At 40.8% G+C, this 14,715-nt stretch overlaps 1 protein-coding gene across 6 annotated transcripts in view; it reads right to left on the reverse strand.

The window, feature by feature from the left end:
* LOC139574013 (phosphatase and actin regulator 4B-like) overlaps positions 1-14,715 on the reverse strand; it is an 82,219-nt gene that overhangs the window by 31,058 nt on the left and 36,446 nt on the right. For 2 of the 6 annotated variants that reach the window (XM_071398106.1, XM_071398108.1), the window contains exons 2-3: positions 8,117-8,219; positions 7,968-8,012 (exon numbers count right to left, since the gene is read on the reverse strand). In XM_071398106.1, coding sequence (XP_071254207.1) covers positions 7,968-7,980 — 13 coding nt within the window. In that variant the 5' untranslated portion in view covers positions 7,981-8,012; positions 8,117-8,219. Of the gene's footprint in view, positions 1-3,174; positions 3,383-7,967; positions 8,013-8,116; positions 8,220-10,223; positions 10,336-14,715 lie in introns of those variants that run through there. The other 4 variants (XM_071398109.1, XM_071398104.1, XM_071398107.1 and 1 more) reach the window with 3 other exon arrangements.

Raw genomic sequence — 14,715 nt, forward strand, 5'->3', positions numbered from 1 at the left:
AAGAGGCATTTCCCGCTCGATACAAAACATGGTTTTCATATATTTTTTTGTAGAACACGGACATTTAGAAGATAACCTTGTACCTGACACGAGAACGAAGATAGTAGAGGTCGACCGATTAATCGGAATGGGCGAATAATTTCAAGTTTTCATAACAATCGGAAATCGGTGTCCACCGATTTTTTAAATATAATTATATATATATTTTTTTACACCTTTATTTAACTAGGCAAGTCAGTTAAGAACACATTCTTATTTTCAATGACGGCCTAGGAACGGTGGGTTAACTGCCTTGTTCAGGGGCAGAACGACAGGTTTTTACCTGTCAGCTCGGGGATTCAATCTTGCAACCTTACGGTTAACTAATCCAACGCTCTAACCACCTGCTTTACATTGCACTCCACGAGGAGCCTGCCTGTTACGCGAATGCAGTAAGAAGCCAAGGTAAGTTGCTAGCTAGTATTAAACTTATCTTATAAAAAAACAATCAATCAATCAATCATAATCACTAGTTAACTACACATGGTTGATGATATTACTAGTTTATCTAGCGTGTCCTGCGGTGCATATAATCGATGCATTGCGCATTCGCAAAACAGGACTGTCGTTGCTCCAACGTGTACCTAACCATAAACATCAATGCCTTTCTTAAAATCAATACTAAAGTATATATTTTTGCATATTTAGTTAATATTGCCTGCTAACATGAATTTCTTTTAACTAGGGAAATTGTGTCACTTCTCTTGCAACAGAGTCAGGGTATATGCAGCAGTTTGGGCCGCCTGGTTCGTTGCGAACTGTGTGAAGACTATTTCTTCCTAACAAAGACAGCCAACTTCGCCAAACGGGGGATGATTTAACAAAAGCGCATTTGCGAAAAAAGCACAATCGTTGCATGACTGTAACTAACCATAAACATCAATGCCTTTCTTAAAATCAATACACAGAAGTATATATTTTTAAACCTGCATATTTAGCTAAATGAAATCCAGGTTAGCAGGCAATATTAACCAGGTGAAATTGTGTTACTTCTCTTGCGTTCATTGCACGCAGAGTCAGGGTATATGCAACAGTTTGGGCCGCCTGGCTCGTTGCGAACTAATTTGCCAGAATTTATCATATTAATGACCTAAGGCTCGTATTTCCATGTGTTATTATGTTATAATTAAGTCTATGATTTGATAGAGCAGTCTGACTGAGCGATGGTAGGCACCAGCAATCTCGTAAGCATTCATTCAAACAGCACTTTCATGTGTTTTGCCAGCAGCTCCTCGCTGTGCTTCAAGCATTGCGCTGTTGATGACTTCAAGCCTATCGACTCCCGAGATTAGGCTGGTGTAACCGATGTGAAATGGCTAGCTAGTTAGCGGGGTGCGCGTTAATAGCGTTTCAAACGTCACTCGCTCTGAGACTTGGGAGTAGTTGTTCCCCTTGCTCTGCATGGGTAACGCTGCTTCGAGGGTGGCTGTTGTCGATGTGTTCCTGGTTCGAGCCCAGGTAGGAGCGAGGAGAATAAATACTAAAGTGCCATAAGAACATCCTATAGTTAAAGGTATATGAAATACAAATCGTATAGAGAGAAATAGTCCTATAATTCCTATAATAACTACAACCTAAAACTTCTTACCTGGGAATATTGAAGACTCATGTTAAAAGGAACCACCAGCTTTCATATGTTCTCATGTTCTGAGCAAGGAACTTAAACGTTAGCTTTCTTACATGGCACATATTGCACTTTTACTTTCTTCTCCAACACTTTGTTTTTGCATTATTTAAACCAAATTGAACATGTTACATTATTTATTTGAGGCTAAATTGATTTTATTGATGTATTATATTAAGTTAAAATAAGTGTTCATTCAGTATTGTTGTAATTGTAATTATTACAAATACATTTCTTTTTTTTTTAAATCGGTATCAGCTTTTTTTGGTCCTCCAATAATCGGTATTGGCGTTGAAAAATCATAATCGGTCTACCTCTAGAAGATAGTATCGCCAAGAACTGGTTAGTTGAAAAATCTATGGCGCCGTTTTGTATAAGCTAAGCTGTAACGTTGAGTATGGAAACATAGTTATCACATATCTTGCGTAAAAAACTGTAGCTAACTATGATCCAGGTTTAACCTCAGGCCCATGACTCATTGACTCATAGCAGGAGCAGTCAGGTGAGCATGTGGTGGAGAGCAGATAGTGTTGTTTTAAAGGGCCTCAGCAGCAAGCCCACTGCCTCGAGCAGCCTGATCACTTACATACGAGTCTGCTTCCGCAAGGAAAGCCAACCCTTTCCCTCCTCAACCCTAAACTAGTCACCTTCCATGTTTTGAAATGGAGCCTAGATAAGTTTTGACTTGTCACTAGTGGGTGGTACAGAGAGGTAATTCCAATACCTAAAGTTTTCGGTTGAAACCATTTCTCAACCTGGTTTTGTGTACTAGTACCTACACACAGGGTCGAACTGGCCATCTGGCATTTCAAATGCAAGATGGGCTGGACCATTTTTTGCCTGGTGTGCTTGTTTAACTTGTTACACAAGTGGCACACTAGACCGATTACTCGCTGGTTGCCTAACTTCATCTCTATACAATAACCTAGCAAGACGACCCAACCTCGTAGGCTTAACCTCCATGGGATAACAGACCACAACAATACTGAGGGAAAGCTGGATGGAATGGCTCCAAAGAAAGCACATAATAACACACTACACATTCAGACAGACAATCCTATTTCCAGTAATCTCTCAGAAAATGTTTCAATATCTCACAGTTTACTGCCGCAAACAGTGAGACATGTGTTTGTGCGGCTAATCTTTTTGTTTTGCATACAGAATGTCAGAAGGGTATCCTGCACTCAGTAATGTGGGTGCACGCACACACACAGCTGATATTCATCCACCTGGTCCCAGTGACTTTTAGCATTCCCTGTGGTAAAGAGAGATAAATAAAGTGTGCAACATTGTTGATTACACAATCTCCAGCCCCCGCCTCTCCTCTGCCCTCCCTCCTTTTTTTCAGCAGCCAAGATGTTGAAAAGAAATTGAAAAACTGAACACTAAGGATCTTTTCATAAGTGAGTGAAAGTGTTTGAGTTTATTTATAAATGTGTACTTGTGAGACTGATTATAGAGCAGGTGTATGTGAGTGACTGAGTGAGTGAGTAAGTAAGCTAGAAACTCACCGCTGCGGTGGATGTGTTGGTGTTGGTCCTGAGCTGGGGTCTCCAGAGGAAGGCTCTGTCCCATGATCCAGCCCCAGAGGGGCCTGTTTTGCTCTTTCTACCCAGGAATAGGCACACCGTGCTGGGCAGAGGAGGAGCACTCCTGGTCCACAGCTTGTTCAACCAAGTTCACTAGTCTCCTCTTTCTGTCTACTTCGCCAGCAACTCTTTGCAACTTTCTTTCCCCTGTACCTCTTTCGGTTACTCCTCCCACTCTCCCTCCCTCTTTCGGTCTCCGTAAGACCTACCCTCCCTGCTCCCTTGAAGTGCTCCCCACCCTCTCCCTTTCTCACTGACCCTCCCTCCGGTCAGCATTCACAGACGGATGCCAATCATTCCTTTGAGCTGCACTGGTGGTGTATAAATGTGTGTTTGTATTTTAGTGTGTGTGTGTGTGTGTGTGTGTTATAGTGAGTGAGAAGATTAGATTTACCACAACAGAATTTACCAACATTCTCTGGCTAACCTCTCGGGCTTTAGCCCTTCATATATGCCCACCACAGTTCTGCACAGGATCTCTTTCCACTTTGAATGAGGCTTAATAGACCAAAACCAGCAGTAACGAAAGTCGTTTCTTGAGCAGCGGTGGGCTCTGACTGCTCATGTGACCTGACAGTGGCCAGATCCAGGTCAAAGGTTAAATAATGACACTCACTGAGGTATTCATATTCTGTCTCTATGGAGCCACCATATGGATGTACAGCATGAGCACGGGGCTTCTAACAGCAACTCTGCCAGTAGGGCTGAGAGGTGTGAGTATTCACAGAGAACTGAAAGGATGGGCAGTGGGGCCCGAGAGAGAAAAATTGAATAAAAAAATATAGAAAGTAGTACCTTCTCTAACTCACTTCCGACATAGAAATGAAATTGCTTAAAGTCGGAAAACCAGAGCAGGTACAAAGCTACTAGCTTGTCCTTTAGGAGAGAGATCTATTTCTATCTGTGTCCTCTATCAATGGAGATGAAGTTCAGATAGAGAGAGGAGGAAGTGTCTGCTCTGAGACCACACAGCATTCCATCAGCAGAGATGTCGCTAGTACTGCTGAGGAGGTCATGGGGTGGCCTAGCGGTTAAGAGCAGAAAGGTTGCTGGTTTGAATCCCCGAGCTTACTAGGTGAAAAATCTGTTGACGTGCCCTTGAGCAAGGCACAACCCTAATGGCTCCTGTATGTCGCACTGGATAAGAGCATTTGCTAAATGACTCAAATGTAAATGTGAAAAATGAATACACAATGACTAGTCATTCAAAATGGCCACGTACGCTTCACAAAAGCCTTCTTCACATTCACTTCCAGTCAGCACTCATGACAGAGCTACAACTATCTACTTCATTGAGACGGTACTGGTTCATTCCATGTTATTTCAGCATGCCATGACACCCATGTTTACCTGGCCACTGTTTTAAATGCTAAATTTTTAGCATTACATAGGATATGAAGAAACAATACTCTGAGCCGCAGCTTCATACTATACTGAACAAAAATATCAACGCAACATGTAGTGTTGGTCCCATGTTTCATGAGCTGAAAGAAAAGATCCCAGAAATGTTCCATACGTACAAAAAGCTTGTTTCTCTCAAATTAGTGTACATCCTTGTTAGTGAGCATTTCTCCTTTGTTAAGATAATCCATCCACCTGACAGGTGTGACATATCAAGAAGCTGATTAAAAAGCATGATCATTACACAGTTGCACCTTGTGCTGGGGACAATAAAAGGCCACTAAAATGTGCAGTTTTGTCACACAACACAATGCCACAGATTTTGAGGGAGCGTACAATTGGTATACAGACTGCAGGAATGTCCACCAGAACTGTTGCTGTAATGGGTTGAAAACAAAGTCACTAAAAACATATTTGTTTATATATTTGTCTGAATTAATCTAAATGTGTATATTCTACATGCGTTAGTAGTCCATCAGGCCAATAGATGGCGGTGTTGCACTGTGGTAGTAGAAAAAACAGAAAGTTCTGGCCAAGTGCGCGCACCATTCTTCAGAATAAAGAAAGCGCCTGAACTTTGCAGATGTAAACTTGTGTCTGTTCTTTTTACTATTGCAGGTATGTAACAGAACTTCCAAACTTTCTAATATTGAAAGAACATGTAAAACATGCTATTTAACAACTTTGTCAAGGTATTATCACTTTAGGAAAGGTTTTGTGTTGGTTTTGTGTCGAACTGAGTGAGAGAAGAACGTGATTTACAATGAGTGAGAGTATATGTTAGCTTGATGCTAGCTGAGGTAAAAAGTCACAGAGACTTTACTGAGTAGCTTACTTGTACTGGATTTTGTTTTGGGAGATTTTATTAAGAATCCATTTGTTATGGATTTCTGAGTTCGTTTTACATGTTATTGGTTTTGTGTAAAATTGTGTTCACGAGCTGGTAAACTGGCCGCGCACGCTCAGTCTGGAGCGTGGTTGAGAGAGAGACGATTTTACGGAGGTGCCACTATCTTAAAGCTGAATGTATTGCTGTCAGTTTTCTTTATTGGTAGTGGTATGTAGAAAAACATTCAGTTATTTTTGTCTTCATATATAAAAGTGTTTCTATTGTATGAATGTGAAATACATTGTGGTTTTCATGTGCAATCATACAGTAAGACAGGGTTATTAGTGGAATTTTTTAAAATTCTGATTTAGGTAAAGTGCATTTATGCTGTGTAATTTAAAGTGTGCACTTGTTTGATGTGAATGTTTTAAAAGTGCGAACAAGAAAATAGAAAATTGAAAATGAAAAAAAAACATTCTTTAGAATAAATAAAACCAGAACTTTGCAGATGTAAACTTGTGTCCATTCTTTTTACTATTACAGGCCACCTCAGCTACAGACTGAGGCCGGTAACAATGCCAGAGAATGTAATGTTAATTTCTCTACAATAAGCCGAGGTCATTTTAGAGAATTTGGTCCAACCGCCCTCAAAACCGCAAACCAAGTCTAACCACGCCAGCCCAAGACCTCCACATTCAGCTTCTATACCTATGGGATCGTCTGAGACCAGCCACCCGGACAGCTGATGAAACTGAGGCGTATTTCTGTCTGTAATAAAGCCCTTTTGTGAGGAAAAACTCATTCTGATTGGCTGGGCGTGGCTCCCCAGTGTGTGGGCCTATGCCCTCCCAGGCCCACCCATGGCTGCACCCCTACCCAGTCATGTGAAATTCATAGATTAGAGCCTAATTTATTTATTTCAATTGACTGATTTCCTTATAAATGCAACAATTTCAATGATTTTACTCAATAAAATCATTGAAATTATTGCGTTTATATTTTTGTTCAGTATACTTGTCAAACATAGAAAACTGATACGGATTGGCGTGGGGGGTCCGTTGGAATCTTACTCATTGTAAGATTTTTTGTTGGGGTCCAAATTGAATGTTACGTACTATATTTTTATTGAATATTATATGAATCCTCTAATTTAAAATGGACAATTCGGGTGCAATCAATCAGCTTATTGTCTCAGAGATCAAATTATATTTTGACAAAATAATGTTGAAGTAATGCTAATCTGATCAGAAAAGATTTCAGAACAATTTGAAACGGTGGGTGTCGAAATCCTCTTTCTTGTGCTTTTTGAGGTGGAACGACCCTACTTCTCAATTTTCAACGCTGGCTGGCTGGCTGCTGTTTTCTGTCCATCCTGGGCCTGGTTCCTTGTCGGAATCTGAACAGGCTCCGAGGGATTAGCATGCCTTTGAACCTATGTTTGCCAAGGAGAGGGGCAAACTGTTTGGGCAAGATACAGAGACAGAGGGAGAAAGGAGTGTGAAGGGACCAACACAAACGACTCCTTCTCATAGGAGAGGGTGGAGAGAGATCGGCAGAAGAGGAGGAAGGCTAGCCAGCCAGGCTGTTTTGGTTAGAACAAAGGGCATGTTTAAACCCACTACCTGGGGTCACATGCAACATGACAACACAGGGCACTGAACGGACGTGGGGTGTATTCAGTGATGTGAAACGTTCTGGACATCGCATATAGGAATAGAGTGAATCGAGCTGGCATGATCTGACAGACAATCATATCGGTTCTACACAATACATTCCTACAGTATCTGAAAGTTCTATTCTGAACATGCTCCTGGGTTTAAATAGTTGTTTTCCCTCAAATACTTTGAGCGTTTGATTGAGCCTGTCTGGAGTGCCAGGTGGGCGAGGTTTGAAAAGCTGTCACTTTGGGGACTATTCTATTGGTTCCATTGTGCCAGGCAAGCTCAATCAAGCACAGCTAAAGAATCCTAGAGCCGACAAGGTAAAACAGTCTGTCCTTCCCCAGGCACCGATGAAGTGGATGTCTATTAAGGCAGCCCTCCATTTGGGTTAAATGCAGAAGACAAATTTCAGTTTTACAACTGACTAGGTATGACCCTTTTCCTCTTCCCTTTCTTTCTCTGCTTCTAAAGATGGAGTCTGTAGTTGTACGGCATTTTCTCACTGCCCCACATAAAGCCTCCAAAATGGGCTGGCTTCCAGAGAGCGGGAGAGACAGAGAGCTGGGCCAATCCGCATGAGCCCAGAACCTGTCGACCTGGAAAACAGACTGGGCCAGGCCTCTTCAGCAGGCAGATGGAACTGAAGCTCAACACACAGACTGGTTCTAACAAGAAAGGGAGGGAGCTTGTCTCATTAGCCTACAGAGGGTGCCATAGCTGTCTGCTGTGCGCTGAGTAGCAGCAAAATCAATCTGCCCCATAAACACACCCAGGTCTATGTTGCACTACTACACAAACCACAATGAACAAGAAGCTAAACTTACCACGATTTTCCATTACAAGGTCTGAGGCGCAACAGTCAATGGTTCCTGAAAAAGAAGCGGCAACATTTTTATTTATTAGCCTGCAGAGGTAAATGGCAAAAAGGTCAACTTTCATGAGTAGTATTTATGTAAAAACTGAAGAGATGTACACTGTAGAAGGTCATTGGTGTTGGGAGGTGGTGGTCTTCAGCAGCAGTAGGTCTGTGGGGAGAGGTTTCAGGCCTCCCTGGATTTGCCCTCTCGGCTCAGTCCCTTTGTCCAGAGAGAGCAAAACACACAGTCAGTTACACACAGCTGGGAGGGGAGAGCATTTAACCAGTTTTAATGGGGATCGATAAACTCAAGTGACATTCCACATAAAACAACACTTAAATATTTAGAGGATTTAGAGTGAGGATAAGGGTAATGGCATCGTTATGACACCCAAACACACACTGTCTTAACGACTGTTTGAAAACTGCATTTTTCCTCTTCAGATTTACACCCAAATCTAAATTCTAAGATTGTTTTTATTAACTATTTGCAATAAACACATTGTGGTGTGTGGTAACTAAATATTAAAGAGAGCCAAAAGACATGCTCATTTACAGTCCATCTTGACTGAAACACACACACGCACACTGACTCTAGCTGCAGCTCGGGGTGACAGTGTCATAGCCAGGAGGACAATATTAAATCCTGTGAACAGAGCGTGAGCACATTTCGCCAACTCGAGCAGATCTGCTGTAACAGGGACCTTTAACAGGGAGAATGAAGGATGAGCACAGGAATGGTGTGTGTGTGTGTCAAGGGAGAGATGGTGAAGGGTCAAGGGAGAGGTGAAAAAGTGTCGGTGAAGGTTAGGGTTGAATGGCGGGAACCCGGTTACCAAGATTAACCACACAAAACCACTCCCTTTTCCTGGGTTAAATAACTGCGAGAAACCGGTAAATTATAATAAATTATTTATTTTAACAGCATGACGTGAACTGTTAATATGCAATGTCGAAACCTGGATTCTCTACGGCCTTCTTTCTGCATGATCAATCAGAAACGCTCATGGTGTGGACAGACCATTTCGGTATGGACCTATCATCTCATCATGGTAACTTTTTCACTTGTGACAGGTATGCTTACATTTGCTGCAGCATAGCATATTGCTACAGTAATATAAGGTTTGAATGCACGTCTAATTTACACATCTCCATCTGGCTTTCGGGGGTAAGCATATTTTTGAATTGTAAAGATTTTTTTTATTGCAGCTGGAGTTTATCGTTGCTTTAAATCAGAGCATGCGTGAGCAGACTCTCCATCAATTCCATTCAAATTGCATCAAAATAGATCATCCTGTTCAAGACATCCTAGCCTACCTCTTTCAGGTAATACATTTAATGCAGTATTAGCCTTATATTTAGCTAATGAATGATGGGTTATTCATAATAAGCTTCTAACTTATAGCCACTGTCTCTTTTGCAATACGCACGCACCTGTGCTCTGCTGGCCTCCCGTTAAAAAAAGCTCCTTAGGTCTTGGAGTCCCAGTCAGGAAAAGCTAGACTAGAATAGCCTGCAGGACATTTTATATTTTTTGAATTTTTTATTCGAATAGACTATTTGAAGAGGGACGCAAGCTCTTGTTTGCTGAATGTTAAATCCAACAGTCAACAGAACTGATGGGTAGTTTGAAAGAGGAGGGAACAAGTGATGGCGGTAGGCTATAGCAGTTATTTATTCAGACCCATAACCATTCAATCTTTGTGAAGGGAAGTGAAAGCCATCTGCATCTAACTCTAGTACTATATTATTCAAGCATGTCATTAGAATGATGAACATAAGAACAACAAAAATTATTTCCTTTAGCTTAACTGTTGAAAGCGAGGAAGGAATGACGCAACAGGAGGTAAGAGAAAGGGGTAGAGTAATAACATTAGGGGAAATATTATTTAAGGTACAGTGCCTTTGGAAAGTACTCAGACCCCTTGACTTTTCCACATTTTGTTTACAGCCTTATTCTAAAATGTATGAAATAGTTTCCCCCCTCAATCTATACACAATACCTCATAATGACAAAGCGAAAACAGGTTTTTAGAAATGTTTGCAAATGTATAAAAATAAAAAATAAATTACAGAAGTATTGAGACCCTTTGCTATGAGACTCAAAATTAAGTTCAGGTGCATCCTGTTTCCATTCATCCTTGAGATGTTTCTACAACTTTATTGGAGTCCACCTGTGGTGAATTCAATTGATTGGACATGATTTGGAAAGGCACACACACACCTGTCTTTATAAGGTCCCACAGTTGACAGTGCATGTCAGAGCAAAAACCAAGCCATGGGGTCGAAGGAATTGTCCGTAGAGCTCAGAGACAGGATTGTGTCGAGGCACAAATCTGGGGGAGGGTACAAAAAATGAATTTGCAGGGACCACGTTAGGCGTAAAGTCTTTGTGTGTGGTGTGTGAGAGTGAGTGAATGAGTGAGTGAGTGAGTGAGTGAGAGCGAGAGGTAAAAGGAGAACGTAATGAAAAAGGTGTAGGGACAGTAATAGTTACAACCGTTCTGTCTTACAACACAACCTAACTTGCTGCCCACTCAGTGGCCTTATATTACTACCATCAGATAATTTCCTGCAACCTCCCACCATGAAATAGTTGTGACTTGCTTATAGTTGAGAATTTTTGGGCTAAAGTTTTACTTATGCTAAGGCACAAAGTTACAGGTACAGTGGTTAACAAAAATTAACCTCATGGCAGAGACACATAAGAATGATGCTCCATCCCAGTAATGTATGTTGGTGTTTGGATTGTAATTATGGTATGTAACAATGTAAAGGCTTGACCCTGAATCAGTCTGCTCTGTTGAAGCATTCTATAAAAAGATAATCTACTGATCTACGAGGGAGCCAGCGCTGCTTCACCTGAGAGTCCAACAAGCTGTGTGCTATCAAGAAACAACCTGCCAATATGTCCTTGAAACAGGTTCTTCATGCAGTTCTTCATGGTTTAAAACAGGTATTCTATAAGTACTTTATTAACTATGAATACATTAGATCCAAGTGTCATTTTTGTAAATCCGGTAAAAAAAACGGACATTGCAGGGCTAGCGCTCAATAGCTGTGCAGTTTGTTTTTCTGCATCACAGGTGAATGTAGGACTCATTCTAGGGTTGGGCGGTATCCAGATTTTCATACCGTCCAACCGTTTCTATATAAACAGTGGCGTTGAAATATACTGTATACCGGGGTAAGGGTCTTTCTATTAATAATGGGGCAAATGTGTGACACTGGGATAAATATTTCTAAATGGTAAAAAAATATATATATATATTTTCATGCATTTCCACATGTGTACTTAGAGGAATAAAAGTGAATATGCAGATTGGTCCATAACTCCTCCACCTATACAACAACATAGGACTATACATCCTTTAAGCGGGGTTCACACAGACATTGGCAAGACAAATTCAAGGACTTTCAGGGAAATTTTCATGCACTTAATTGTAATTTTCAAGGACGTCAATGTTGTGTAATTGTATATTTGATATAAATTGTACACACAGGGCCTAATATTGACCCCCCCCCACCAAAAATTATGTATATATAATTTTTTAATAAAAAGTAGGCCATTACCACTTTAAGAATAATACATTTTTGGGCCTTGCCAATGCATTGATATTTGAATTATTATTATATTTCAAAATCTGTGACAATAATGTGGACCTTACCTGACAAATAGATTGGATGCATGCATCGTGATTTTTCTGCTGCCTATGTGGCCGACGGAGGCACATGTAATGAAGCCATGAATAGAGGTATCATTAATCTCACCATCGCTGTTTTTATAATGAGAACGTGACCAAAAAAACAGGTTCCTTTTAATGGAAGGATTTGAATGGAAACAAACGAAAGTGGCCACATTTATCACCAAAATCGATCAAAAATGAATTCACGGATAATTATAAAAGAGCAGGGGAACATAAATTGGCTACAAAAATTACAAGGACATTTCAAGCACCAAATTCAGGAAAAATTAAAGTACTGAATTTCTGAGCTCCAAATTCAAGTAGGCTACTTCTGGCCCATTTGTCACGAGGGACTAGGCGGGTGAGGAAGGAATCAGGCGCAGAGAGCTCCACAGGGAAAAAAGTGCACTTTAATATTGTGGGGTTCTTTAAGGTTTTTAGCATGCTTGCTTAACTAACTATAAACAAGAAAATATCTTATGTATTAAAGTTTGAATTTATGACTCATGTGAACCTGCATTGTACAATATTCTCAGAAGCCTGACTGTTAGGGTGCAACCCAAAGAATGTGTTTTGTATGTAACAATGTACAAGGGCATAAGATATGAACAGCAGTGTGAAATGTGTGTGTGTTAAGAAGGGCAGAGAGGCACAGGAGGGGTGTAGAGGGAGGGGGGTGAATCAGGAGACTGCTGACTATGGTGTACAATAGACAATAATAGATCAACTATACACACGAAGATCATCTGTGAGGTTCTGAATTATGCACTATAACCCAATACTATAACACATGTGATTGAATATTAGCAACTGTTGGCCTGGGAGCCTGGGTGTCTGTGCTGGAAGTAACAGTTAGCCCCAGATAAGTGTGCTGGGAAGCTGTGGTTAGCCTTGAGCGAGAACAGTGGGCTTTGTATACAGGTGCAAATAGCTCAGACAATATTGCAGAGCTGTCTGACCTCAGTCTTTGGGGTGAGGGAGCGTAATCTACACAGCAACAGCGCCGGGACATCATATGCGCTAAGGGGCCAGCACTGGCTTAAAGCACCAACACCAACGATAGGCTGGGTGAGTCTAAACCACGCCCAGTCTCTACTCTGACAGGCCGGCTCGGAAGCGGGAACTATCTCTGTCATGAGTATATTATAATATCTTTGTCAGTAACAAGTCAGTTCTCGGTTCCACCCTGCGGGGTGGTGCAGTGAACCCTATATTAACTTTTGAATTAAACAATTATTTTAATCAAGTTCAGTTGTGTCATTGTTCCTATCTCAGTTGAACCTTACGCAGCCTTAACAATATGGCACACAAAAACCCACAAGCCCAAACACAGGGCGCGGTTAAATAAATTGGACCACCCAAAACACAGGGTGCAGGTCCAGAACATAAACACCTCTACCTTAACAACACACGTAACACAAAACAATCCCGCACAAAACAAGGGCGGGAACACATACTATAAAAAAGGACGCTCATCAAACACATAGAACAGGACACAGGTGAAACTAATAAGACACAACCAACAGACAACGAAAAAGGGATCGGTGGCAGCTAGTAGGCCGGTGACGACGACCGCCGAGCACCGCCCGAACAGGCAGGGGAGCCAACTTCGGCGGAAGTCGTGACACCATTGTATTGTTTCAAATTGCAGGTGCAACATGGAAAGAAAAATGTATGTAATGTTATTTCATTACCAAATCATATTGTGAATAAGCCCACTAGGCTATGTAATTTGTTGTCATTATATCTAGAATAATTAATAGGACTAGCGTTGGGTGTTGCGCAATAGTCTATCCTATACAATTGAGCACGATAGACTTGGTGTCCAATCCGAGGCACAATAACATATGAAAACGTGAAATTCTCGGTTAATCAAGCAGACAACAACAGATGATCAACATCAATTTGCTAGGGATATTAGATCCAACGATTTCACCAGCGTAATGAATGAGACACCAAAATATTCTGGATATTCCTTGCAAACACCTTTTTTCCAACACGTTTGTTGCATTGCACAACAGCTATTCGTCACTTGACTGTCATTCTGAAAATTCCTTCCTGGATCAGAAGATGATGTATGAAAATATCACAGCGTAACTAAATCAGCTTGATACCAAATGCACATCCAACAAGTAATGCATAATTATTGAAGAACCACGTTAATGACAGTATTGGTTTAGGTTTTAAGAATCAAGGTTCCTAAGGCTGGGACTAATATAGTGTATAAGAGGTCATACAATAAGTTTTGTAGGGATTCATATGTTGATGATGTAAAGAATATTTGCTGGTCTGTGATGTGTAATGAGGAGCAACCAGACGCTGCACTTGACACATTTATGAAATTGCATATTCCAGTTACTAATAAGTATGAACCCACTAAGAAAATGACTGTAAAAACTTAAATTCCATTGGACTGATGAGGAATTAAAAAATTGTATGGTTGAGAGGGATGAGGCAAAAGGTATGGCAAATAAGTCTGGAAGCCAAACTGATTGGCAAACATACTGCAAATTAAGAAATTATGTGACTAAGCTAAATAAAAAGAAACTATACTATGAAACAAAGATAAATTATATAAAGAATCATGGTAAAAAGTTTTGGAGCACTTTAAATTACATTTTGGGGAAAAAAGCCAACTCAGCTCCATCATTCATTGAATAATGAGAGAATACTCTCTCATTAGAGGGAGATCTGACATAGCGTAATTTCCGGTCACAACTTGCAGACTTGTTTACATGCTGCTGTGCGTTTTGTAGCCAACCTTACTTTGCTACCTGACAACTTTACATTTTTTACTTTTTAATTACCGTTTATATTTTTAGTTTGTCCCTCACTCAACTTTTTTTTCATTCAACCTTTTCACTCCGGACGCTTTATCTGGACATGGTTCGTCAGGACTTCCAACAGCCGAAGCTGAGTAGTAACATTAACATGATGCCTTCTAATTGCAGTCACTGTACTCATAATATACAGGAGAACGATCGCTCCACGGCGAGGATAGCTGGGCTGCAAGCCCAGCTTCAGATGCAA

This window comes from Salvelinus alpinus, chromosome 4 (assembly GCF_045679555.1).
Source record: "Salvelinus alpinus chromosome 4, SLU_Salpinus.1, whole genome shotgun sequence".
Lineage (NCBI taxonomy): Eukaryota > Metazoa > Chordata > Actinopteri > Salmoniformes > Salmonidae > Salvelinus > Salvelinus alpinus.